General features: G+C 54.8%; 1 protein-coding gene across 1 annotated transcript; it reads right to left on the bottom strand.

Annotated features, from left to right (window-relative positions):
- Positions 1-13,460: 13,460 nt before the first annotated feature.
- On the bottom strand, positions 13,461-27,388 carry LOC105816919 (chromosome unknown open reading frame, human C2orf70). The gene is made up of 4 exons (XM_012652476.1): positions 27,315-27,388; positions 16,422-16,680; positions 15,132-15,241; positions 13,461-13,605 (listed from the first exon to the last, which is right to left on the bottom strand). Exons 1-4 carry the CDS (start codon positions 27,386-27,388, stop codon positions 13,461-13,463), a joined length of 588 nt encoding a protein of 195 aa, XP_012507930.1.

The following is a 27,388-nucleotide window of genomic DNA, read 5'->3' as shown; positions in this document are numbered from 1 at the left end:
TAGCAACCACAGATTCTAAATGAAATACAAAATCAACTAGCTGATAACACTGGAGAGCTACCAAAGCGGATAGATTCTAGAGAGCTTTGACACTTGGAAGAAGAAAATGGTACTGGATGGGCTCTGTCCTGCCACCTTTTTTTTTTTTTTTAAATCTTTTTAGCTTGAAGGTGAGCTTCAGTGACTGGCATCATACAGGCTGATGGAAACATCAAACTCTTTCTGACTTGAAGAGACAGAGAGTTCGAGGCACCCACAGCCCCCGCAAAGTGAGGGGAGAGTCCTTGAAAGAAGACAGACAGACAGGGAATCCAAATTCTGTGCATAAACTATGTCCGAATCTTTCTGACCTCCAGACCACAAACACAAGGGCAGCTCAGCTAAGGATAAAAGCACCCAACTGAGACTGGAGCTGCCGCCACATCTTAACAAGGCCCACGAGTGGCAGGGTTTCATTTTGAGTCCCACCAATTGCCTGATAAAACCAAAACTTCGGCACTCTTTGAAGGAATCCAGAGTCTCCGCAACAAAACATTTACAATGTTCAAGAGACTATCCAAAATTACTCAATGTACAGTTTTCTTTTTTTTTTAAATTGATGCATTATCAAGAATGGAGACTGAGTGACATGACCCAGATGTTGGAATTAGCTAAGAATTTTTAAATAGCTATTATCACTATATTAGTCAGGATTCTCCAGAGAAACAGAATAGGATGTGTGTGTGTGTGTGTGTGTGTGTGTGTGTGTGTGTGTGTGTGTGTGTTTATATACAGAGACAGAGAGAGAGATTTTTTTATAGGAATTGGCTCATGTGATTATGGAAGCGGAAAGTCCCATGACCTGCTGTCTGCAAGCTGAAGAACCAGGAAAGCTGTGGCATAATTCAGTCTGAAGGCCCAAGAATCAGCAGCACGGATGTCTGGGGACAGGAGAAGATGGATGTGCCAGCTCAGAGGTTACAATTCATCCTTCCTCCACCTTTTTGTTCACTGGGCCCTCAACAGATTAGACAACGCCCATCCACACTGGCGAGGCTGATATTCTTTACTCAGTCTGTTGATTCAGATCCTGATCTCTTCTAAAAACACCCTCACAGACACACCCAAAAATAATGTGTCACCAGCTATCTGGGCATCCCATAGCCCAGTCAAGTTGACACATAACATAAACCATCACAATAACCAGGCCCAATGGTGTGGGAAAAAAAGTGCTCATTTCAAAAAGAGGGAAAATCTCATAGAGAAATAGGAACTATAAGAAAGAATCAAATGGAAAATATAGAACTGAAAAATAAAGTATCTGAAATAAAAATTCACTGGATGGACTCAACAGGAGAATTGAGATAACAGAAGAAAGAGTTGGAAAACCTGAAGATGGACCAACAGAAATAATCTAATCTGAAGAACAGAGAGAAAAAATATTGAGAGGGAAGAACAGCAGAGCCTCAGGGACATGTAGGACAACAGAAAGATCTAACGTATATTTGATTGGAGTCTCAAAAGGAAAAGAGAGAATGAATGGGACAGAAAAGCTATTTCAAGACATAATGGCCCCAAATGTCCTAAATTTGATATGACACAAATTTACATGAGCTCCAAGGAGGATAAGTACAAATGCAATTACATCGCCAAATTCTGTTGGCTTTGTAGGCCCCACCTGTCCACACCAGTCTTCCTCTTTCTTTACCCCAAGTATTTCTGGGAGTCCCCAATGCATCCGAGGAGCTCGAGCCCACTAGCCGCCACTCCTCTCTGCCAGGCTCCCACCACAGGTGGCAGCTGTGCAGTGCTCTTCTGGCCAAGGCAGCTCCTCTGCGGAGATGCTGGCCCAGGCGCCAGTGCTCATCTCAGCCAAGAGTCTGCAGGTTGCAAGTCACAGAAACTTACCTACATAAAAGCAACTGATGAGGAACAGCAGTATATTCGTTTTCCATTGCTGTGTAATAAATTATCACAAACTTAGAGGCTGCAGATGACACACATTTATAATCCCAGAGTCTCTGTGGGCTAGGAGTCCAGGCATGGCTTAGTTGGGTCTTCCTCTGGGGGTTTCACAGAGCTACATTCAAGGTTCTGGCCAGGCTGACTTCGCCTTTGGAGAGTGCTTGACTGGGGAAGAATCTACCCACAAGCTCACTCAGGTCGTTGGCAGAATTCATTTCCTCGTGTGGTCAGAGCTTAGGCTCTGCTTCTTGCTGGACCTCAGCTCGAGGCTGCCCTCGGCTCCTTGCCACAAGGGGCTCCCAACACGGCCACTTGCTTTCTCAGGGACAGCCAGGGAGAGAGTCTCTTGAGTCACCCTGTTGACAAGAGTCTTATATGACAATGTGATCATAGAAGTGACACCCCGTCACTTTGGCAAATTCTATAGGTTGGAAGGAAGTCACAGTTCCCACCCACACTAGAGGGGGTGGGGATTATACACAAGCGTGAACCTCAAGAGATGCGGATCCACGATCCACACTGGAGTGTGTCTGCCACAAGCAGCATGGAGCCTACAGAGGAAGGGAGGCCTCCCGAGGGCCTAGGTGCAGGTGGAAAGGGCCGGGGAGAGAGGCAGCTACTTCCTGTTTTCCATGGTGCCTCTCTCGTCTCTACTTCTCTCTCTGAACCTTCTCCTGCACATCCGACTTCTATGCCTGTGCCCATGGGCCAAAGACGACTGCCCAGCCCCCCACATGGCCTGCAGGCTTCACTAGGACCAGCCACGAGCACTTCCATCTCTCCCTTCCATTTTCTCAGGAGATGCTGGTGGCCCAGCCAAGCCAATGATCTAGCTGCCCCTGGGTTGGGTGACCAGCCTTCCCAGTCAACCACAGCCAAAAAAGAAGCAGAGCCACAGAAACAAGCCTGGCTCCAGGGGCCTGCCACTTGTGGGTGGGGACACGTCTCTGCGACGGGAGAGCATAGGCTGGGCACATATCCCAAAAGATGTCTGCTTCAGCTGTCTTTTCATGGTTTCCTGAGCTAAACAAACAAAAACACCCAAGCCCTTTAGGAGCTAGGAGAGCAGCAGGTTCTCTTTGGACTTCAAGGCACAGTAGCTAAAGCATGTTCAGCTGCAAGATGGGGAGAATGCCCGTGGTCCCGAGAGGTCAGACTGAAAGCCTTGGGGCAGGTCGAGGACCAGACACCACAATGTCCCCCGCAATGTCTTTGTGTCTTCCTCCACCCTCTCTCTCCGGGCCCCCTTGAGCATACACTCTCCTTCCTCCTGGAGCCCAAGCACAAAAACAGAAAACTCAAAGCCTTCATGCAAATCACCTGTGCAAATAGATGCCCAGGGACTCATAAACTCCCAGCCTTCATCAGACAGACTCAGACAAATCCAAATTCTCTTTGGTCCCCGAGGATTTGTTACCTGACAGAGCTGTCGGCAGGATTAGAGATGAGACGTGTGAATCCCGAGGCTGGCGCCTGGCAGATGGTAGCTGCCTACTAAGTCAAGATGGGCGTGGTCTGCAGTGAAGGGAGAAGAGGAATTTTAAAAAGGGAAAGGAGACAGAGCAGGAAAGGAGAAGACGGTCGTGGTGACAGTCATGGCGGTGATTCTTAGCAAAAGTCCAAAGACCTAACTCAACACTCTGACCCCTTGTTACTCCAGGTGTAGCCCACGGACCAGCAGTGTCCACACTGCCAGGAAGCTTATCATTATAGCAGCGCAGAAGCTCAGGGCCCACCCCACACCCACTGAATCGGAATCTGCATGTAAACAAGACCCCGGCAGAGTCCTCTACACCTTGGGGTTTAAGAAGCACTGCTCTAACCCACTGGCTCTTGAGCTTGGCTGCACACTGGACCCACTTGGGAGCTTTTTTTTTTTTTTTGAGACAGAGTCTCACTCTGTTGCCCGGGCTAGAGTGCCGTGGCGTCAGCCTAGCTCATAGCAACCTCAGACTCCTGGGCTCAAGCGATCCTCCTGCCTCAGCCTCCCGAGAAGCTGGGACTACAGGCACGCGCCACCATGCCCGGCTAATTTTTTCTATATATTTTTAGTTGTCCAGATAATTTCTTTCTATTTTTAGTAGAGACGGGGTCTCGCTCTTGCTCAGGCTGGAACTTGGGAGCTTTTTTAAAAAAAACAGATGCTTGGGCCCCAGCTCCAAAGACTTGAGGTAATGTATGCCCCCGTCGTTGGGCTTTTGCAAAGCTCCCTGGGCGATTCTAACTTGCGGCAGAGTTCGAGAGCTGTTGCACTAGCCTCCTGCATCCGTGAGGATTGCATCCGGTTATGTGGAACGGCATCCACGGGCAAGGAAAGGAAAAGAAAGGAAGGTCTGGAGTCAGGCAGTCCAGAACTGAGACGATAACTCCAGGACGTAACCGAGGGCCCAGGCTCCTGCAAGCTTCCTGACCTGCTAACGGTAGGGGACCATCGTCCTCATGGTCACAAAATGTTTCTGTGCCCACAGGCGTCTCATCTTCATTCCAGGAAGGAAAAAAGGGGATAGGAGAAGGGATAAGGACAAAGTGTACATCCAACATCCGCAGGCAGAGTCCACTCTGCTTTCACAAGCTCTCTTGGAAGCCCCACCCAGCAGCTTCAGTTTATATTTAGTTGGCCAGAAGTATATCACGTGGCCACGCATAGCTACAAGGGACACTGAAATGCTGTGTGTTTTAAGCCAGACATGGTGTCGTTCTGAAAAAGGGCTACAGTCCTGTTAGTAAGAAAGACGGGGAGAGTGACTATTGGTCAAGAGTCCTGAAGGGCCGGACGCATCACCCTGGTACTTACATACTGGGCTTTGAGCGACAGTTTCTGCTTTGAGCGACACTCTAGCCTCCAGCTGATCAATCCCCTCCTCTCTGCACCGCAGGGGGGATTTTCTCCTGTCAGAGACCACCCTCCCAGCCGTGCTTGCTTGCTCCAGTCAGCACAGCCCCCACATCTGAGTTACCGCAGGCACGTGCCAGAGTGTCAGCGGCAGGTCTTCCCACACCTGCCCAGGACCTGACCAGCCACAAGGGGTGCTGGTGGATGGGGAGAGGCCAGGGAGGAAACCTCGTTTCTCCTGGGAGTAACAGTGGAAGTGTATTCCCCCTTACTCGACCAAACGGTTGATTTTCGTGAAAGTATTGTGTCAACTGCAAGGAGCAAGAACAACAGAGATAACGGGATGATGATGATAAAATTCTTCTGGGGGGAACTTAAGGCTGAGCCCCAACTTTACCAACTCTCCAAGGGCCCCCACCCCATTGTTGGAAAACAGCAGGAGGAAGGCTCCAGCCCCTCCTGAGTGGTCCAAGGCCATAGGTCCTAAGGCTGCCGAGGCCACGTGGGCTGGCCAGCGCCCCCACTCCCAGCCCCCAGCCTTTCCCCAGGCTGTTCTGACCTTGCACCCCCAAAGGAGGAGAACTGTCCGGAACTACGTTTTACTGTAGCAAATTGTTCTGCTTCCAGATGGCTTGGGACCAAAGCCATGTCATTTGCCGCAGTCTCTGCATACGGGAGTTGGGCCAGCAGGATGCCTGGGGACACTGCAGGGTGTCCAGGAGAGGCTGTAGAGCTTCTCACCAACAGTGTGGCATCACTGCAGCTGCCCACTGCCTCCAGACCCCAATGTCAGTCCCCCTGTTCACCTGCTCTGAGCCATTTCCCATGGTGGGCGACAGCAGAGCTGGGCAGGGAGACCCTCTGCACATGTCTTAGGCCTTGGTCTCAGGCCCTGGGGCTGATAAACATTCAGCCAGGGGAGAGGCACTACTGAAGGAGTGAGGGGGCACTTGTACCTTCCACACCCACACCCTGCTTTGGGGAACAGAGACAAGTCTCGGCTCTGCCACTGAAGGACCCTGTGACATCAGCAAACCTTGGGCCTCAGTTTCCCTAGAAGCCCAATATAGCTCCAGCTCCCATTCTTCAAGGTGGGCTTACACAGTCTCTATGGTTTGCATTTTCAGTATTTAGCAATCACCAAGTGATGTAGAATTGAGCCTCTACTATATCTGATAAGTATCTTCTATATTAAGCATCTTCTATATTCCAAACCCCATTCCAGGTGATGTCCATGTGTTTTCCTATTTAATCTTCACAGAAACTCTGTGGAGGTACTGCTATTACTCCCATTTTACAGATGAGGAAACTGAGGCTCAGATTATGAATTAGGATTAAATTTGGTAGCCAATGACAGCAAACCCCAAGTAACGATGGCTTAAGCAAGATAGCCCCCAAGATGGCTGAAAGCTATATATTTATTTCTCTAACATGTAGAAGTCCAGAGGTAGTTGTGCACAGTGGTTCTAAAGCTCTCAGCATCAGGGACCCAGGTTCCTCCTCTTTTGTCACTTTATCCTCCATTCCCAAGGTCACCTCATTGTCCCAGAGGACTAAACCTTCTCTTTAAAGACAGTCCCATAAGGTTCCTGTGCCTCTTCTGCTTATATCTCATTGGCCAGAACTTCATCACATGTCCCTATCTAGCAGCAAGGGAGGCTGGGAAATGTAGTGTTTGTTTTGGATGATCCTCTGCCTGCTAAAAGTTGGCATTTTGTTGCAATAAAGGCGGTCATGGGTGGTTAAGAACATAGACTTCCCATTGAGTCAGACTGCCTGGGTTCAGTCCCGTTTCCGATGTGTGACCTTGGGTAGTTTATTCATTCATTTATTCAGCAGCTATTCACTGGGCATCTACTCTGTCCCAGGCACTGTTCTAGGAGCTAGGGATATAGCAGTGAACACAAAGACAAAAATTTCTGCCCTTGTGGAATTTATATCCTGGTGGAGGGAAATAAACGATCTAATAAGGAAAACTGTGTTAGGGAGTATTCGGTGCTGGGAGAATGCAGCAGGGAAGGGGCAGGAAGTGCAGTTACACAGGCGTTGGGTGGTGCCCAGGAATCGCTGGGTGAGAGTGCTCCAGGGAGGAGGGACCTCCATGCAAAGGCCCTGAGGCGGGAGTGCACCTGGCTTGCTGGCAGACTAGCAAGGAGGCAGAGTGAGGGCAGGCAGACTCGGGGACAGGACCCAGGCTCTCCTCTCAGTGAGACGGGGACTGTGAGAAGTGGGTGATGAGGAGGAAAGAAGGATGATCAACCAATTCCCGGCTGCTGAGTTGAGAATACCTGAAGGGGCAGAGAGGGAGCAGGGAACTCAGCAGGAGGCTGCCAGGACAAGCAGAGAGAGGTGATGGTGGCCACAACAGGGCAGAGGTGGGGCAGTGGGAGCGATCAGAGTCCCATGCACTGTCTTTTGAAGGAGGAGCTGGGAGGATTTGCTGGCATGTCACCTGTTGGGTACAAGGGACAGTCAAGGGTGACTGCATGTCAGCCTGAGCATCTGGAGGGGGAGCTGCCCATTTATTGAGAAGGGGACAGCGGTGAGTGAAGGAGGCTTGGGGGCAGGGCTTGCAGAGGGAGCACGGGGAGTCCGGGTTTGGACGTGTGGAATCCGAGGACCTACTGGACTCCGGGCAGAGAGCGCAGGAAGGCAGGCGGGCATGCAAGCCTGGAACCAGGGAAGAGCCCAATCTGGAGACATAAATTTGGGATGCGCCAGCACATGGATGATATTTAAAGGCAAGAAGTAGAAATGAGACTAAGGAGGTAAGTATGGTTATTTAATCTCTGCATGCCTCAGTTTCTCCATCTGTGTTATGAGGATTAAATGCAGTGAAATATAAAGCACTTAGACCATTGCCTGGCAATGTCCGTAGTGGTGGTTGCTAGAACTTGGCAAGGCTTGTTGGCTTGCCACTTGGTGGCTACTGCGTTACCACCTGGCCAGCGAGTCGCTCAGAGGACTGTGCTGGGTGTTCCAGGAGAGGCTGCTGAGAACATTGTGTAATGCCTCACCCTGGCATTCAAGGCCCTTTGCAACTCGGCCCACATTCCGGACTTAACCCCCAGCTCTTCTCCCTCTCAGACCCTCTCCCAATCCTCTGCCCCCTCACCCTGGATAGACCACGCCTAGTCAACACCCCAATGTGATTCCTTCTCTGCGTCCGTCCCTGGTGACCTGGCACCCTCTCCAACTGCCATCTCCGTGGGCCCACGCCCTTCAGAGGACTGTTGAAAAGAGCCGTGGTGGCACTGAGGGGACGAAGGATGCCCTCCAAAGTGGCTTTGTGGGAAACAGGGTCACGTGGACCCCGGCTGTCCAGTGTTCGGGAGCCTTATGTGGTGACCATGCTTTCTTGCCCACGGTGGAGGACCCAAGGCCTGACAAGGATCAGGGTACTCCTCAGTTGGCAGGACAGTAGGTGGAAACTGGGTATTGTCCTGGAGATCGGGGACACCGCGGCTGTGGCCGCAGGTTGAAGAGTCAAGCAGCCTGCACACACAGGAGTCAGCAGGACACGCAGGAGTCTGAGAAGCTGCAGTGCCACCCGCTGCCACCCAGCCCAGCGTCCCTGTGGTTCCAGCAGCATCGTGGGCTATTTAGGGGTGTGTGAAGATGTGGAGACTCCCACGGTCTGGAGGCTCCCTGTCCCCGCTTCCCTCAACCATCTTCTGATGGCCACGGCTTGCCTGGGATTTCTGGTCCTCACATCAAAAAGGAGGCTGCACGAGGGTGCAGGAAGTATTTCCTCTTGTACCCTGACCCTTTGAGGGCACAGCCCGAGTCCTTGTGGCCAGCGCCCCTGTGGACGGGCGGACCACTGTCCCCGCTGCACTACAGAGCTGGGGGCATCTGGTCCCACAGCTACCGCACCAGCACAGGAGCCGGGACTGGCGCCGGGGCTCTGGCTCCAAATCCGGCCACCTTGCTCCTCCGCACTGCCCGGCTCCCAGCCCCCAAGAGACGTCCCAGCTTCCGAGTCTGGAGGTGGAGATTTCCACAGCACAGTGGGTGACACGGGGCTGGAGGTCAGCTCGGCTGGTCTTGAATCCCTGCACTCCCTCGCAGTGCGGACAGGCCATATAACCCCTCTGTGCCTCGGTTTCCTTCTGGTGAAATAAGACTAGTAACAGGTTGATTGTGAAGATTCAACGATTTAAAACAGGTAAAGCTCTCAGGACAGGCCCAAGCATGCAGAAGGTGCTCACTCAATGCCTATCGTGGTTTTTATTTAGCACACGTTTGTCTGCAGCCTGCCTGCTGCTGCAGTGCCCACGCCTTAGGCCTGCCCAGGTCTCCCTGAGTCCCAGGTTCTAGACTCGCCTGGGACGGCTGGGCTCTGCGAGGCCTCCCAGAAGCTGACGGGCGTCTGTGGGGTCCTGGCTGGTGCCACAGCCCTCTGACACTCCTCAAGGCCACGTCCTATTCAGCCCCCAACCCCCTCTGACACCGGCCCTGGCTCCTCTTTGCAGATTTTAATGAGAACGGCTTCATCGACGAGGAGGACCTGCAGAGGATCGCCCTGCGCCTGCTCGACACTGACGACGTGTCTGAGGACCTGCTGATGGACCTCACAAAACACGTGTGTACCCAGGGCAAGGGGATCAGTTGTCACTCAAAGCCCCGGATGTCAGGCACCCTCTGGAAGAGACCCAGGGCCAAGCCTGAGGCAGATGGCATCTCGGCCTGTGGTGCGCATGTTCCGTGGGGGCTGCCCTGGGGTCAGGCAGCTCGAGGCGCCCTGAGGAACGGGTACATAGCCGAAGGCAACTGCCCCTCAATTTTCTGTCCCTCCTCCAAGTCCCTTCTAGGGTCCCCAGAGCAGTGTGCCCGACCCACCCACTCCAAGGGGCCTTCTGCCAATATGGCGGTCGCCATAGGCGGGTGAGCCAATAGCAGCAGGGCAACAGACAGACACGTCACAACGCCCCCTCCCCACGTGGCCCAGCGCAGCACAATGCCCAGGTGTGCTAGGGTGACAAGACGTGAGAGCAGCCCTGCAAACCCAACACAGGGCGTGCATCTTTGTTTTCAGACCATGGCAACAGTCAAGTGTCCCTGGTCTGGGTGGGAACTAGGAGGAAGATAAAAGCATGAGAACTGTTGTCACCTCTGCCTCCCTGACCTTGTCACCCGGCCCTTGCAGTGCAGAGCTCCTGCCTGTGCTGAGAACCTGCTTCCCGAGGGTCAGGGGGCCTGGCCCTGGCATCTGGCAGCCACATGGCTTGTGGTCTGTCTCCCTCCCTCCTCCTGTGTCCCCATGTCACTGCCTGACACCAGGTCCCACTCAGCCCCTTCCGTGCCCCCGACCAGGTCCTGAGTGAGTCGGATCTGGACAATGACAACATGCTGTCCTTCTCAGAGTTTGAACACGCGATGGCCAAGTCTCCAGATTTCATGAAGTAAGGAGTTCTGGAGGGGGAGGGGCTGCCCAGAATAGTGGGGGGCCGGAAGGGTACCCCAGTCTCCCCTCGGCGGAGGAGGCATCTCAGTCTTTTCAAGGAGGTTGTGAGTTTCCAGGGCACTTGGCAGATTTTTCTAGAACCAGCAAAACCGGGGCTTCTGAGAAATACCACGGGATAGTAAAAGGCAGAGGGGAGGACCGGATTCCAGGCTTTGCAAAGACATGAGGGGTCCGGCCTCAGGAGCATGCCCTGTGACAGCCAGCACAGCTGTGTGCCCCGCCTGGCCACTGCTGGTCCTGCTCCCCTCCCCCACCGCCCCAGCAGTCCCCTGGAGCCGGGGATTTGTGGGGGCTGTGAAGGTGCAGGTGGCAGAGCTCGGGGAAGAAAAGAAACGTGACGAGAGAAGCACCCAGTTCTACATCTGGAGCAGGAAGGGGCCCTAATAGTTGACTGTGGCCCAGGTGCCCTTGAGATGATCGGCCATCTCCACATCTCCCCGGCCTGTAGAACAGTCTGTTCTGGATCCTTCCAGTTACGGGATACGCACTCCCCCTGGAGGCAGCCCCTGTCATGGCCTTCGTCACCCATGCTGGTGTCCGTGGACGTGTTGCCTACTCCTTGGTCCCATTCTGCCCCTCGGCCTCATGGTCTAGGTGATGGCAAGGACGTGTGCCTACGAGAGATGTTTTAGCAAACAAACCCCAACAGAACAGAGAGCTAGACCTCAGCGAGCACCAGGACAGGGGCCAAGACAGCTCGGTCCCTCTCTGGGCCAGCGTCCCTGCCTCCCACCTCGTCCCCCCACGCTCGGCTTATCCCCCACGCCAGCAGTCCCCAAACACGGCCTCCCTACGGTGGGCACGTTTATACCTCCTTGGGTTTGAGTGACGTTCAGTGACCTCCAAGTGATGTCCCTCAGCTCTGACTCCACATTCCCAGAGAGAGAATCCGACTGAGGTCCCGCCCTCTCCAGCCACCCGGATGAGCGAGGCCTCCACGCCAGCACGCTTGCCAGGGGCCTGGGGCTTGGCCGCACCCTCCTTAGAGACCCCAACCAGAGGAGATTCCTCTTCTCCAGGACAGCCCAGTGCGTGATGGAAGCTGGAATCCCCCCACCTCGAGTTTCTCTCTTAATCGCTCCCCGCTTTCCCCTGATCTCAGCACTGCAAGGTTCTGAGACCCTTTGCATTCTGGTGATGCTAAAAGCAGCCTTTGAGAAAGGGACACGAGACTTGGGCCAGGGAGGGCGCCTCTCGGACTGCTGTCAGCCCCAGAGTCAGAGGGCCCCTGAGAACGGCAGGCTCAGTGGCTCACAGAATTCTTTCCTTCAGCTCCTTTCGGATCCACTTCTGGGGCTGCTGATGTGGCAGCCAGCACAGCGAACGCCAGATCTGGCAGCCTCGAGGGAGACCGTGGGAATCCACCCCCTCCAGGCACTGGGGGTTCTGCTTTGAAGTGTGACTTTGTCCCAGGCCCTCCCTCACCTCTCGCGTATCGTTTATTAAATAAAGCACAAGAAAAGCCGTAGCCCATCAGTTCATTGCTGTTTAAACGCAGGATCATATACAAGTACTTTGCATTAAGAACTGCTCATTCCAGGGCTTAGGTTTGCAGTGACGCCGACCAAGCTGGATGGCAGTCGCTCTGAGGGCAGGGTTCGGGCTTGTCCTATGTCATAGCAGAGGACCAGGCCAAATGGGATGAAGTTCACTAGGAAAATACAAGTCCTTCCCTCCCGTCCCCAGAACCCCGCCCCGCACCCCGCAGGCGGATCTGCACAGGCTGTGCACACAGCGCTCATTCCAGCCGGGGCCTGGCTCCCCAGTCCTCTCCCGAGGGAGACGACATCTCGGCCCCACATAGCACCCCCAGGCCCTGGGGATGGGACAGCATGTGACCAGCGATCAGGGTTCATTTGCTTTGCTGTTCGGCCAAGCTCTGGAATGAATTTGGCCACCACAGAGACCCTTCGGGGCCCAGCTAATCGGGGATTTTAAGATACAGAAGCAGCCCCTCATGGAGAGCCACCGGATGCCCACCTGATGGGCACATGGTTTCTCTTATCTCTGCTGTCCTCGGGGAGGTGTCCAGATGCTGCCACAGAGGCAGGGCTGTTTCAGCCTTGGTTATACTTGAACCTTGCTGTGGTCTTCTTGCCTTCAGGGCCTGACTCACCCATTCATGGGCAATAAAGGCCCCGTTGCTTAGTGGGGTCCCCTTGATCAAATCCAGGAGTTGCTGGAATGTCGGAGAAGTCCTGTGGTGTGGGTACACACCTGGCTCAGGTCCCCATCCCAGATCCTGTCTACGAACGAGCTGTCACCCACATGCTGCCCATGCCCCAGCAGGCAGGAGCCTCCGGGAGGTGGGGAGCAGAAGCTTGGTGGGAACAGACACTCCAGACCCCCCTAGGCCACCGTAGAAGTGTGGCCTAGGCACCCACTCCCAGCGCCCACTTCTGGTCTGGAGTGGCTTAGTCCTGGGCCATTTCCTCCCATTCCCTTCCAGAAACAGCTTCACCTGTCCACACCAGTCTGAGCAGAATGCAGGAGTGGCCACTCCCCATAGCTTCTCCCAGGCACCCGCCCTCCGCGGGGTCCTCGTGATCCCAAGGGCTGTGTCGTGCCTGCCCCTCTGTCTCCACATGGGCCATGACAGGGTGTGTCATGCAAAGACCAGGGCTTGGGAGTCAGCTAGACCTGGGTTCCAATTCTTGCTACATCACCTCCCAGCTGTGTGAGCCCGGGCAACTTCTCACCTTCTCTGAGCCTCAGTGTCTCTTATCGGTAAACTGGGACAATGGCGCCTCCCTCACAAGTTCCCGTGTGGACCGAGTGATGCCAGGGCAGGCTCCGATGGGAATTCCTTTCCATCTCACGGCCTGTGCAACACTCTGGGGCCACCTGCCCCTCATTCTCAGACGTGGGTGATCGGGCTTCCTCGCTTACACCAGTGGAAGCAGGTGGGAGCTCTCTATACCTGAGTGACCTGCCACTAAGGCTTGGGAACTCCCCAGTTCCACCTGTCCCACCCTGGGGGAGAAGGTGGGTGGACCCGCCAGGTAGCTGGACCCTGCTTTTCCTGGGCTCGAGTCCCTTGGGCTGAGCTTCCCACGGGCCCTTAAGACACAATGCTGTGTGACCCTCGGGGGTGCTTTCCTGCTGTGGCCATATATCCCTGCGCCCAGAGGAGAGGTGTGTGGGATGGTCGTGGCTAAAGATTTTATTCCAAGCAAGTCAACCTGCTGGGGGCCAAGGCTCTCAGGCCACCGGGCCTCATGCTCTGAACTCAAAGTAGCAGTCTCTGCTCCGCCGCTCTTGTGGAGAGACCCTCTTCCCTGATGGGAAGGTCTGGTAGGTCTTCGGGTTCTCAGGGGACACTCTTAAAAGGTTCCACTTGTTCTTCAGGCTCAGCGGAGGCCTGGGGGTGAAGATGGGGCCAGCGTTACACAGTGTGCTGGAGAGGGAGGGTGACACCTGCCCACTCCCCAGCCCACCTGCCCCTGCTGCTGCTCATCAGCTGGACACCCGACAGGTCACCCTGGATGTGAGATGATGACAGCCTGCATCTGCACAAGTGGTTCAGAGTGAGGACACAGGCCTCAGATAGTCCCGCGTGGCTTGCAGCCCTAACTCCTGCTAGAAGTGCACACATAAAAATGGATTTGGGTTGCTGTCTCCCTCTTGGCTTTGTTTTGAGGACTAAATAGGCAATGCTCATGAAGCCCTTAGCATAAAGCTGCACAAGGAGCAGACACTCAACCGGTGTGCTGGGGAATGGTGCCGGTGGTGCTGATGGGAATGGAACTCCAGGAGGGGAGGGACTTGCCCCAGGCCCCAGAGCCCATCACCGACGCTCTTACCCCCAACCACCTGGCTGGCCCTCTGCGCTGGGCATGAAACTATCGGCAGTAGTGCAGGCTGCCTGGCAATGTGGAGAAGGAGCAGAGTTGGGGTGTCCCAGGCTCCCCAAAGCTATGGGAGGGGCAAGCCTTGGCCAGAGCAGTCTCAGGAGGAGATCTGTCCCCAGGAGAGGCCCATTCTGTCCCCGGGGACCGACTGGCTCAGAGCCACCTGAAGCACAAAGATGGCCAACCCCAAGTCCTGGAGTTGGTGATGGGAGATGCCAGTTCCTTTTCAAGCCCAGCCTCCAGCCAGCCAGCCAGGCCACCCAGCGGAAGTCCCCAGGTGATTACTGAGCCTCAGTTTCCCTATTTATAAATTAGGCCCATTATCTTACAGAGAGGAACTTTTAGAGGCACTGAAGTCTGTTTCTTTAAAAACCATTAAACTTTATGGAAATGGATGCTGCTTTAGCAGTAACGAAGAGGCTGAGAAACCCAGATCTATCCACTGACCTCCTGGCACAAGGAGAGGCCTGGGCGTCAGGAGGGAGATAGCACAGTAACTGCCTGCGTGGATCATCTGTCAGGGTGGGGTGGGCCTTCCCCAGGTAAAGGAGCTCTCTCAGATAAAAGCATCAAGGGGCAGGTAGTAAGGAACTTTCACATTTTTTTAGATGGACAGTTGGACTTGCAAGGTATTTTCAAATCCCTAGGAGAACACTTCCGAGTCTGCTTGGTGTAGTTCCCGTCATGTCCGCCAGAGGGAAGAAGCCTCTTGCTGCTGGCAGCAGCCGTGTTTGGACTAGTGTAACTGCAAGGCTGCGGTTGCAGGGGAGCAGTCTGCAGATTCTGGCCAGCTCAAGGTTTGCTCCCAAGCTCCCAGGGCATCTGGCTGGGAAATTGCTCTTCCTGACTTGCTCATTCAGTCTCCTGGCGTCCCTCCTGAGGCTGCCCAACCCCTGGCCCCAGTGCTCTGTAACTGCCACACTGCATTGCAAGTTTTAGGGCAAGGCTACTAACTCATTGCTCAGCCTGGCTGAGAGCCAGTGCCTCATGGATTGTGCTGGTTGACCGCATGGATAGAGGGAGGGCAGGCACTCACAGGTCGGTGGGGAGAGGGTACCGGTCCTCTCTCACAGGCAGGACGAAGTAGGGGACCCGGGGCACCGTGCCCGTCTTGTCTCGATAGTACTTCCGATGCTGCTGTACCATCTACGGCTCAACCAAGGAAGAGACGACAGGTTGTTAGTGTGCAGGAGTGACCTCAGGCACCTGCAGCCCATGCCTGGCTAGACCTGGCCAGGAGACCCTGGAGGAACCCCAGCGTTGCTGGGGCCCTGGCTCAACTGCTGACCAGCTGGGTGTCCACTCTGAGCCTCAGTTCCTCATCTAATGCGGATAATGACACCCACTCTACCAGCTTTGCCACAGACAGTAAATGAGACAAGGGGGCAGCTAAGATAAAGAGCGAGCACCCAGTCCCACAGGGCACACACTTGCTGTGCACACGGACACTGGAAGCCCGTAAGCTCTGTGTGGGTTTGCTCATCCACGTTCTGTGTGAGAGCCACTGAGATGGTCCCACAGAACCCTTAGGGGCTGATGGCAATGCCCTTGTCCTGCTCCCAGAGCCAGGTGCCTTACTCATACAGGTTCTCTGCCCTGAGACCAGGAGGCACCCGTGTCCTAGAAACCAGGCTGGGGGCAATGTTCGCAAGAGGGGATGGGGAGAGCAAGCTCTCTGGGAACGAAGCAGAGAATGAGCCCTCGGCCCCACGGAGGGATGAGGGCCAGCTCAGGCCCACGCATCGTGGCCCGCTGGGGTGTGTCAGAACCAGATCGGGGCAGAGTGGGAGGTTTACGAGCCAGAGGAGCAAGACAAGAACATCAGGGGTGTGGGCGCCCCCTTCCTCCTCCTCGCTTTCCCAGGGGGCAGTTTGGTCCAGTCTGGGGCTGAGGCCGACTGGGGCACACACTCAGAGGGACTGTGGGGCAGGGAGCAGGCAGGGCTGGGCCGGGGCTAGGGGGCTGGTGTGGGCCTTTGCTCATATGTGATTCATCCTGTGGGTGAACCTTAGGCCCTTTACTCAGCTGGAGGGTCAGCGGGGGTCTGCAGGGCCAAGAGACTGTGGGGGGGGCAGAGAGGAGGGCAGGAACACCCTCAGAGACCCCCTGCAGTTGGGGGAACAGAAGCAGAAGCCACTGAGGCCCCTGGGGGTGGGAGGAGATCAGGGAAGCAGAGTCCCTAGCCAAACTCGCCAGGTTCCCTGCTGGCTCAGGGGCTCTGAAAATGCCAATCAAGACACTCTGGAGGGTGTGAGGTCTGCCCTGGCCCTGCCATCAGCCTCTCCCCTCTCAGGGCTGGCGGGCAGGCGGGGAGGCGGCAGCTCACCTGGTAGAAGTGAGAGAGCCGGCCGGCGTGGTCGCTATCCAGGTTGAAGCGGGTGTAGCTGGGCGCGTGCAGCGAGCGGTCCCTGGTGAGCGAGCGGTCGACGAGCACGAGGTCGGGGTTGGGGGAGAAGATGGTGGGAAAGTGGCCGCCCCTGCCACGCTCCATGGCGGCGTTGCGGTGGTCCTGGAAGTACTTGAGGGTGGTGGTGCCGTAGGGGGAGCCGAAGGAGAAGGCCGCACCGGGAACGTGGCCTTGGTACCTGCCACGGCAGCGGGGCAGGGGAGGCGCAGATCACTGAAGGGCTCCAGGGCCAGCTCCAGAGAGGGCCTTAAAAACTGAGGGTGAGGCCGGGCGCGGTGGCTCACGCCTGTAATCCTAGCTCTCTGGGAGGCCGAGGCGGGCGGATTGTTTGAGCTCAGGAGTTCGAAACCAGCCTGAGCAAGAGCGAGACCCCGTCTCTACTAAAAATTAGAAAGAAATTAATCGGCCAACTAAAAATACATAGAAAAAATTAGCCGGGCATGGTGGCGCATGCCTGTAGTCCCAGCTAATCGGGAGGCTGAGGCAAAAGGATTGCTTGAGCCCAGGAGTTTGAGGTTGCTGTGAGCTAGGATGACGCCACGGCACTCTAGCCCAGGCAACAGAGTGAGACTCTGTCTCAAAAAAAAAAAAAACAGGTTGAGGTTGGGGGCCTTGAGAGCCTTCCTAAGGGGCACCCCCCACCCAGGTGTTTGGGGAAGGCCAGTGGCAGGGTCTCTGCCTAGAGGGTCAGCTCTCCAGACCAGAGGCTCACACCGGGGCCAGAGCACCGGTGCCCCTCAGCCAGGCCGCAAAGAAATCGCTCCCCCTCAGTGGGCCCCATTCACTCAGGGGCTGGCCCGAGATGTGGGGGCCTCCTCCAGCGCTGACATTCTGTGGCCGTCTCCTTAAAGGGCAGAGAGTATGAGAAGAAGCCGTTGGGGACCCCGTCAAGGGAACGTGGCAGGTGCTAGATCCCTTACAGCCGAGGCCTGGATTCCAGAGCTCTGCACAGCCCTGCCCCCAGCACGACGGCCTCCCGAGGCGCCACTCCTACGGCCCGGAGACCTCGACCGAGGCTCTGGATCCCTGAGAGCCTTGCAAGGAGCTCCTCACCCTCTGCGACCAATGAGGTGCAGTGAAAGGGACAGGAGGCAGGTGAGCAGAGACCTCGGCGACACAGGCACTCGCAAGACCCCTGGTGAAACGAGACTCACTCAGCCAAAGATTCGTCTGGGCAAAGCACGAAGAGAGTCAGGAATCCCCAAGGAGAATGGGCATCGGACTGTGGCCAACACGGGAAAGATCAAAGCTTTCCAATCAGCACGACCCTCGGCGCCCCAACCCCTCACCCTCCGAAGTTGGGCCTCTGCCCCAGGATGCTCTTGAAATCGCTCTTCACAGGCCACCAACACCCCTCCTGCCGCTACTCGGGGGCACTGCTCATCTCGCTCTGCCTCCTGTGGCACCGGGTGACGCTGGCCTCTCCCGCTGCACTTGGTTTTCATTACACTGCCATTTCCTGCTGCTTTTCCCCTGCATCTTGGACAATCCCTTCCCAGTCGCTCACGATCCCCCTCCTCTGCCCATCTCTTAAGTGCTGGTGCTCCTCTGGGGTCTGTCCTGAGTGATGGCAGCCACGCCATGACCTTGACCACCACCTGCGTGCCGATGACCCCTGGACCCAGCTCCAGCCTAGGAGCTCTCTCCAAGCCTCAGATGCTGCACACAGTTGCACGCAGACATCTCCCAGGGGTGCCTCCCGGCATGACCTCCCACTCCCACCTTCCCCGGCAGTCTGGTCCCATGTCCGTGAGAGTACTCCCTGGCTGTCCAGGTCAAACGCTCGGGCATCCCCCTCCCTCACATCCAACTGGTCACCAAGTCCTGTAGCTCCGGCTGCACCCTGGGAGCTCGGCCACAGCACCTCGGACCTGGGCTGTGGCCGTCGCATCCTCCTTGTGCTCCCAACTGCACTCAGAACCCTCCCCTCCAATCTGTTCTCCACACTTCCAGCACACTGAGCTTTCCAGAGTCAAATCCTTAGTGTGGCATTCAAGGCCACTCGTGAGCTGGCCCTTGCCTACTGCTCTAGCCTCATCAGCTGCCTGCGCCCCAGGCAGCTGTCTAGATGCCACTGTACACTGTCGCTCTCTCCCTCTCTCCCTCCCCTTCCTGAGTTCTTGCCGTGGGCCTTGGGCCTCAGTCTCCTCACCAACAGAATGGGTGCTGGCCCGGAATTAGACAGCGATACATGCTTTCCTTCTTTTCACCTTCAGGAAAGAGGCAAGAAAGCTAAGCAGAGTGACCACTGACATACCTTCCCATCCCCATGTTTCCACTGTATTTATTTCCACAAATAAAAAGAGTCCTTCCCCGGCTCCTGGTCCCAGCCACCCCGGACAGCTGCGCCTTCCCAAGTCTCGCAGCTCGGGCTGTTGGCTGGGCCCGAGCAGCGGTGAGGTGGCGGAGCAGCCACAGAGGTGACAGGCTGCACCGCCCCCGCCAGCTGCACAGGCCTCTCTGGGGCCTCACTGCTCACGTGTCTGGACACCACGGACGCGCGCCCTTGACACCGTGACCCTGGCAGTCATGACCCTTCTCCACCTGCCTCAGTGCCCTTCCTGCTGGTCCCCCGAGCCCCCGTGGAGGCCATGTCTCCTGACCTGGGCAGACGGCGGGGCTGGGGAGTGCCTTGTTGTCCTCTCCCGTGAGCTGTGTGGCCACCTTAGCCACTTTAGGACACAGAGTCCTCCTCTTTGCCAGGACACGCCCCCCTCCCTGTCTGCACCCCTCCCCCACTGCCCCCAAGGCCTCGTCCCCTCAACCCATCTCTCCCTGTCTCGCTCAGCCTCCATCCCTCCTCTTGGCCATCTTTACTGTCCCCTCCCCTCTTAGCTTCTTCCCCTCTGCCTGAGAATGAGCATGCGCCTTTCCTGGACTGCAGGGTCCCCAGGACACCTTGCTGCGCCCCACGGACTGTCCTCCTCCTCCCACACATCCTGAGCCCTCCAGGGGGTCCTGCGCCCTCTGCCTTTATGTCCCAATCCTACGCCTTCCTTGCCCTCCCTTCAGTCTGACTTCAGACCCACCCCTTGAACGCGACCTCTACTTCTAGATGAAGGTGATATAAGAGCATCCCGTTGCCAAAGCCCGTGTCCTTGGCTCACGCTGTCTCTCTGCAACATTCGCATCGAGGAGGAAACGTGTTTGGAAGAAAACCTAGAAGCAGAACTCCTGAGATACTTTATGCTGCGGACGACACTTAACAAAAATATAGATTCGACAAATCAAGACACCAAAGACAAGTGACAGGGAGATGCTGTTTCCTCTGTCCTGAGAAGTCCTCCCACAGGCAGGGAGCTCCACGCCAGGCCCGTCCCCAGGCCCCCTTGCTCTTCTTGTGCATTGGAGGTGGAGGAACATCTGAGTGGTGAGTTGAGAAGAAAAAACCGGGCTGCTTGTAGGCCGGCCCTCCCTCCTCCTCTGCCTTGGAAGCGAGGAAGCACGGGGCGCCCTCAGTGCCTTGGGTCTTGGATGGACAGACTGCTCGTAGGGGAGGAGAGCCCGTCCCAGCCCAGCCACCTCTCCCATTCTCAGAGTCAGGCTTAGCCTCATTCCCCATTGACAGAGCTGACTCTTTCATCTTACTTCGCAAGTGCTTCAGATCGTAGGGAATGAAAGACAGACCAGCTGTCAGGTGCTGCCAGACCCCAGCATAAAGAGAAAGCAACAGAATGAAAACTAAAGATCGTCTGTGACATTGTGCAGGGAAAAAAGCGTGGCCTCAGAGTGTCACACCGGCCCAGTGGCCATTCAGGTGTAAAGCCAGCCTTTCCTTGCATGAAAGAACTCAGGAAATGAAGCTCTCACAGACTCTTCTTGAAGGTAGTGTTCAGTGACAAAATCCTGCCAGCCAAGAGGTGAGTCAAAAGAAAAAAACCAGCTCAGTAATGTAGAAGCTCTGTCGGAATGAGTGGTGGTGAGCTCCCAACCTACATAAGCGCAGAACTGGGAATAGCAACTAGGTGAGTGATGGTTGCAGAACAGAATGTAAATGTTATAAAACCTGTCACAGTAAAGCTAATTTAGGCACCCAAAATTGGGGGGTGGGTGGAGGGGAGATGGGGACGCACTTACTAAGAATCTCTTTAAATAGAGTCAACCCAACCCATGGCATCAAAAATTGAAACATGTCGTTAAAAAGAAACACAACATCATGACTCTAAGTCTAACCCTTCAATGGTTTTTATCTCCTCTCTCTCTCTCTCTCTCTCCTTTAGAGTGATCTTTTAGGAACTAATATCTCCTGTAAGGAATTGACATTTATCTAAATTCTACCTTTTTTTTTGAGACAAAGTCTCACTCTGTCACTCTGGGTAGAGTGAGTGCAGTGGCATCAGCCTAGCTCACAACCTCAAACTCCTGGGTTCAAGTGATCCTCCTGTCTCAGCCTTCCAACTAGGTGGGACTAAAGGCACACAGCCATGACGCCGGCTAATTTTTCTATTTTTAGTAGAGACGAGGTCTCACTCTTGCTCAGGGTGGTCTTGAACTCCTGAGCTCAAGCGATCCTCCCACCTCGGCCTCCCAGAGTGCTAGGATTACAGGCGTGAGCCACCGTGTCCAGTCTAAAGTTGACCATTTTACTTCAGTTTCGTTCCCTTCAGTTAAGCTCTAGTAAGAGGAAATTTCATGCTTTTCATTTAAAAATAGAAAATATGATCACATTTTTATAAAGTTGCCCTTGTCTATCCTATATCCGTCCATCCATCCGTGCACCTCTCCGTCCTTGTCATCTGATTATACACGTGGAAAGAAACTGGGGATAAAGTCCACCAAATGTTAGCCCTGGATAATTCTGGGGGTTTGGATTGGGGGTGATTTATTTGTTGCTTTCTTCTTTGGACACATATCATTTTTGAAAAAGAGAATCAGATGGCATTAAATGTTAATTTATTGGGAACCTACTGTTTGCTGGCACCATGCTAGTGCTGGGAATACAAAAACCCTGCTTCCTCGAGCCCACCCTTCATTCCACATCTACTGAGTCACGGGGTGCGTGTGCCGGTGCCACGCCGGTGCTGGCACGGGCACAACCAGCTCCCGCTCCAGTGGGACCGTGGTCAAGGCTCCGATGCTATTAAACACAGGAGGGAAGGCCCGTTGCCCGGGTGGGCACTGGCAGACTCCACAAGGAGTCTCCACTGGGGAGAACCTCAGAGCAGGGCACAGACTCTGGGTCTGGCTCCTTCCTCGGCTCATCTGGGTGTTGGTGTTGCCCAGAGTCGTCTTCTCTCCTCAGGGACCCACTGCTCCTGGGGATCTCACCCACGATTTCCAACCCCTTCCATGCACTGATGACAACCAGATCTGGGTCTCCAGCCTCGACCATTCTCCTGGCAACAGATCCACACGCCCAGCTGCCCACATAGGGCTGCCCACATGCCACAGATCAGCACGAATGAAGCCAGCCTCCTCCTCCTGCTGCGCATCCCTGCCCTGGCTAACATCCCCCTGGCCACCCTTCACTGCTCCAGAAACTGGGACTCCATGGCCCTGTGTCCTCCCTTCTCCATCACCGTCCACATCTAACCCCTCCCTAAGTCCTGCGTAGGCCCCTCCTTGGCCTCCTGTCCACGGCCCTCCTCCATCTCACTGCCACCAGCTTCCCTCTTCACCTGGACAATCCTGAATCCCCTAGCTGGTCTCCTAGACCAGTGTCGCCCCCTCCAGCCTGCCATCCGCACTGACGCCAGGGCCATCTCTCTCCCTGGTCACTTCCCCAGCAGCGTTTCTCTCAGTCTCTGGGCCCCAGGTGATCTCCAGGCCTCTGGGCCTGTGCGTGGAGCTCCTCTGCCTGGAGCGCCCTGGCGCCTGCTGCCTACCTGGGGATGGGCCGCTCACTCATCAAGTGCTCTCTGTGGCCTCCCCTGACCGCACGCCCTGTGGCTAGCACCTTCGCTCACCATTCGGGGTATTGTCCTTAAGTCCACACTCGGACCCACACGAACATATCTCCCCCCGATGTGTGTTCTCCTTTATCCTGGGCGCCGGGCACATACATGACAGCGCTCAATAAGTGTTCACAGAGGGAGGGAGAAGTCCGGAAACCCTGGGGGCACCACGTCCTGGAGGCTGTTGAAGAGGAGCCCGCCCCTGATCTTCAGAGCTGGAGTAGGCACGAAGCATCCCGCCCACGGGGGCGTCGGGCTCTTCCTCGGAAGAAAGGAGCCATAGAAAAGTGACGTGTTCCCGTGACTCTTCTCTCCGCCACCCCCAAGCTCTCTGCCATACTCCTCCTCTGCTCCCTGCTTTCCCACCTTCTCTGAATGCCAAGATATTTGCATCCCAATAGAATAGAAGCCCTCTCCTCCGCATCCTCCTGAGTTCTGCCTGGATTCCGTGCAGAGCTTGCTGCTCAGGCAGGTGTGTGTGTGTGCGTGTGTGTGCACATGAGCACACGCATGTGCATGTCCACATTGTTTAGCACTCCGAAAGCACACCTTGCAAGCCAGGTCTGTGTCCCTGGTACACACCTGCATTTGTGTGCCTTGAGCACGACCCTATGCGGCTTCGTGGTAGAGTGTTCTGCAGCCTTGCTTGGGTTGGTCTTGGGGCAGGTCAGAGTGGAGAGGAACAGAGGGAAATGGCAAGTCTTGCAACAGGGCATAGAACAGTCCTGATGGCAGCATCTGCTGCGTTGGCTGGTGCCACCACCCTTCTCCTCAACCCGTTCATCTCCCCCGACCCCTGACCCGCCCTCCATCTTCTTGTCTCGGACACAAGCCAGGAGACAGTGCCAAGCCGGGCCTCGGGGCAATGGTCACACGTGGATTCTGAAGTCTACCGTGGGTTGCTGTGTGCATAGGGAGCAGTCCCTTCCTGCCTGTAATAGCACTGCTTGGCCCCACAGCTAACATTAAAATTAATTACCATGAGCCATCGGGGAATCCCACGAGCAGCCTTATTAACTAATTAACTTGTTACTATTCAGCACGTCCCCATTCCACAGTGCATCCTCTTCTCCACAACTGCTCCTACTCAGGACACTTCTGATCAGACCCTTCCCCCACACAAGAACATTCAAGGGCTCCCCATTGCCTGTGACATCAAGAACAAGCCGAGCCAACTGCTAAAGGTCCTCCTTGCGGGCCTCTGGGGGAAGTCACTCCAGTCCTACCCACTTTCACGCAGCTTCTCCACCCAGCCGGAGAGGCCGTCGGCTGCTTTGAGACCATCCTGTGGGACCTCCACCCCGTGCCTTTCCTCAAGCCGTCCTCTCCACCCCATCGTGATCTTATCTGCCCTTCAAGGCCCATCTCGAAGCCAGTATTACAAATTAAATTATATAAAGTTGCAATTACATAAACTATATTATAAACAAAGGTGATATCATACTCAAAACTCATGACTTCCTTGTTATGTTACTACCTCTTGCTATTGTCTGTACTGTTGAGGTTATTTGCCCCCGCTGCATCTGTAGGGGAAATGCTATATAAGGGTGTGCTGCTGTGTGTCTCTTCCCAACTCTGTGATTAGGGATGCGATGTCGACAGCTTGAAATCAGCTATGGCAGGAGTGTTTACACCACAGAGACAGGTCGATGTTACAAATCAAGGCTTTTTGCCTCCAGAGAACTGGTTGTTAAACATTTACCAGCAATGCCTGGTTGGGCATGTCTGTTGTACAGCGATTTTGGGGATGGGGACACAACCGCCTCTGTGGGACAATGGTGAGTATGGAATGCACTGATTTTAGGGCTCTGAAGCCCAGCTCAGTGGCAGATGTGGGCATAGCTGCCACTCCAGGCAGATGCAGGGGGGGTTGGGGTGCTGATCTTCCTGCCCTCACTCCTGGTGAGAGCCACTGGGCAGGAGCCGTGGGCATCAGACACAGTAGCAGTCTGGGCACAAATGAATGCACAATGGCAGGCCAAGTGTTTGCACTGCAAGCCAGGTGGTGTGTGGCAGCCACCCAGGTCCAACCTGCGAGCAGGAAGCTCAGACTCTCACTGAGGCCAGTCTCACCCCTTCAAATGCCTCACAATCCCAGAAACTCTGACCCAAGAGTTCCTGCCTGTGGCAGGGATGGCAGTCAGGCCAGGCACATGCAGACACTGCCTTTGGTAAGGTGCCTGTGAGCTGTGCCACCCAAGAGCAGCAAGGGACCAAATGGAGCACCTGGCTAACTAGCCTGAAGACCAGCATCATTGTTGTTGTCTCCTGGTCCCAACGTTGCCTAGAATCAGGCATTGAACACAGTAGGGACCTAACTAATGATAATAGCTAACAATTATCAGGTGCCAGGCTTTATGCATATTAACTAATTTAAGCATCTAACCCGCACACCATTATCATCCCCATTTAACAGATAAGGTAAGTGAGGCAGAGAGGATAAATAAGTTGCCCAGGGTAAGGAAGGGATGGAGCCAGGGTTTGAACCCAGGTGGACTGGCTCCAGAGTCTATTTCCAACCATCCATCCCATTCCCTCCCTGCAGTGTGAAAGGCCACATGCAGGTTGGGGTACATATCGGGGTGAGCTGGGGTATTGAAGTCACATAGACTTGGCTTGACACCATACTTGCTGAATGACCTTGGACAAGCTGCTCACTCATCATCAGGAATGTTGTGATGATATATTAAAAAAAGAAAGTTTGTAAAGGGCCCGGCACAGTGCCTGGCACATAGTTGGCACTCATACACAAGGTTCATGGTGTTACCACCAGGCATCAGCGACCTGGTTCCAGCCCAGCTCTACTGTCACCAGTGTGGGGCTCAGGCAAGTGCCCCCGCCAGACCTCAGTGACCACATCTGGAACAGGAGGGGGCTGAGGTCCTTCCCAGCATGAATAGTCTCTGCCTCTACGAATAAAGCTGGTAAGGGGGGTGATTTGAGTGTCAGAACAGACTAGCTGTGTTTTAAAATCCTGTGATTAATGTTTGAAAAGACACACAAAAATAATAATTATCCAAGTGTGGTGGGAAATCTTGGATTCTTTCATTAAGTTAACAAAATTGCCAAAGAAGTAGTGTTTAGAAACATAAAATGACTCAATTCATTCCTCGATGAAGGGAATCTTTAAGGAGAGCGCATCCCTCCCAGAAGGATCCAGATGAGAAGGCAGCAGATACAGGCTCGACTGCTCAAACTAGCCCAGTGCAGCCTTGAGGCCTTATTCGTGATCTTCTTGTTATCACCATTTCTCACTCAACCACAAGGCCAGGGTGCTCACGGGAACTATGCCAAGTGGCATGGATAGAAAGCAGCCTTGGGATTGCTCCTGAAACAACCAGAGTGGGGACCCGCAGGAGCAGGGTTTGCAGGAGCCCCAGCCCTTGCCCCACGGATAGGAAATGGTCAAGGAGTCAGACAATGCAAGAGGTTCCAACTGGGGACTGTGGCAAGCTTAAGAAAAAAATATCAAAGTATAAAACCAAATCGCGTGCTAGACATCCAGAACACCACTGGCCAAGGCTGCAAAATGGATTCGAACTAAACCCAGACTGGAAGCCCCTCAAGGGCAGCCCCACTTATTTGTCTCCGTCTCCCTAGCATCTTAAGACAACACCCGGCACATCCCAAGCACTCGACGTGTCTTTATCAAATGAATGTCTAAACGAACAAAAAAACAGGCAAATCCTAAGTCACCTTTTCTAACATGCCTGGCTTGGCTTCAAGAAACTGCTATGATCTAATAAATCAGATTTGTCCGATGGGAACAACCCGAAGTAGCTTTGAGCTCTCTCTAAGGCACAAAGAAAGGTCCTGTTCACAAACGGGCTGAGTTAAAACTATAGTTGCTGCTACGTCCCCATGCACGTTGTCCAGAAATGATTTTAATATTACAGCTCCTCAGTGTCTTGCCTATTCTGCTTCAAAACAATCCAAACTTTATACAAAATGTACTCTTTTCCTCATTTTGCAGCCAGTTCCCCTTGCAGGAGAGATCAATGTGGTTTTTTCACCCGTTTGGAGACCCTGTCTGCAGAGCTCTCAAGACCTTCACTTCATTCATTCAGTCCATTCACACTTGCTGACATCGAGCAGGTTCCTTCTCAGTGTCCAGTTGGTGTCCTCGTGCCCATGCTGACTGGTAGGAGAGAGAAGACAATCTTACACCCTGGAAGAGGAAATTGGGAGTGGAGATATCAGACATTTTAGAAGAAAGGACCAAAGAGTGGGAGGGAACAGTCAGACTTGCATCTTAGATGTTTGGAGTTTGGAAACATCCAGGGAAAAGAAAGGTAGGAGCGACCCATCATTTGAAAACGCTACAAGCAAGGCAGCACTCAGCGCAGGCGGCTGGGATGATTTCAAAATCAAACTCTGGGAGGATAAAGTGAGGCCAGTGAAAGATCCGACCACAAAGTCGGGTGGATGGTGCACTGTGCGCTCTATTAACCACTAACTGCTGCCCACCCCGCCTTGCCAGACTCTTCGAGCAAGAGCGCGCCCGGTCTCCTTCCCTCCTTCAACCAACACATACTAATCTTGCCGGAAGCCTGGGTGCCCGCATTGCGCTGGGGACGGCAAGGGGCTGCACCTTTCTCGGGTACCGCCCACATTCTCTGTATGTGCTCCAGGCTGCCCGCCTGGGGCCCCTCCAAGCACCAACCCCACACCGTGGCTCCATCTCCTCCCCATCCGCGGCCGCATCCACGCGAGGTCCCGTTATCCGTTATCCCGGTCCTTGGTTGGGCTCACCAGGGACCCTGCGGGCGCCCGCCCACTGCGGGCTCTGAGAGAGCGCAGACCCCAAAGCGCAGGGCGGCAGAAAGGATGACAGAGGGGGGCGCTTGCGGGGGGAGGGGCGGACCCCCAAGCCCCGACCGTCAGGTTCCGGTGGGGCCGGGGTGCGGCGCGGCCTTACCCGGGCATGAGGCTAGGGGGCACGTAGGCGGCATTGAACTCGGTCAGTAGGGTGCCCGCGCTGCGGGAGGCCAT

Source organism: Propithecus coquereli, unplaced genomic scaffold (assembly GCF_000956105.1).
Source record: "Propithecus coquereli isolate 6110/MARCELLA unplaced genomic scaffold, Pcoq_1.0 Scaffold39, whole genome shotgun sequence".
NCBI classification, from domain to species: Eukaryota; Metazoa; Chordata; class Mammalia; order Primates; family Indriidae; genus Propithecus; species Propithecus coquereli.
Note: the sequence above shows the minus strand (reverse complement) of the source record. Positions and strands in the feature narration are given on the sequence as shown.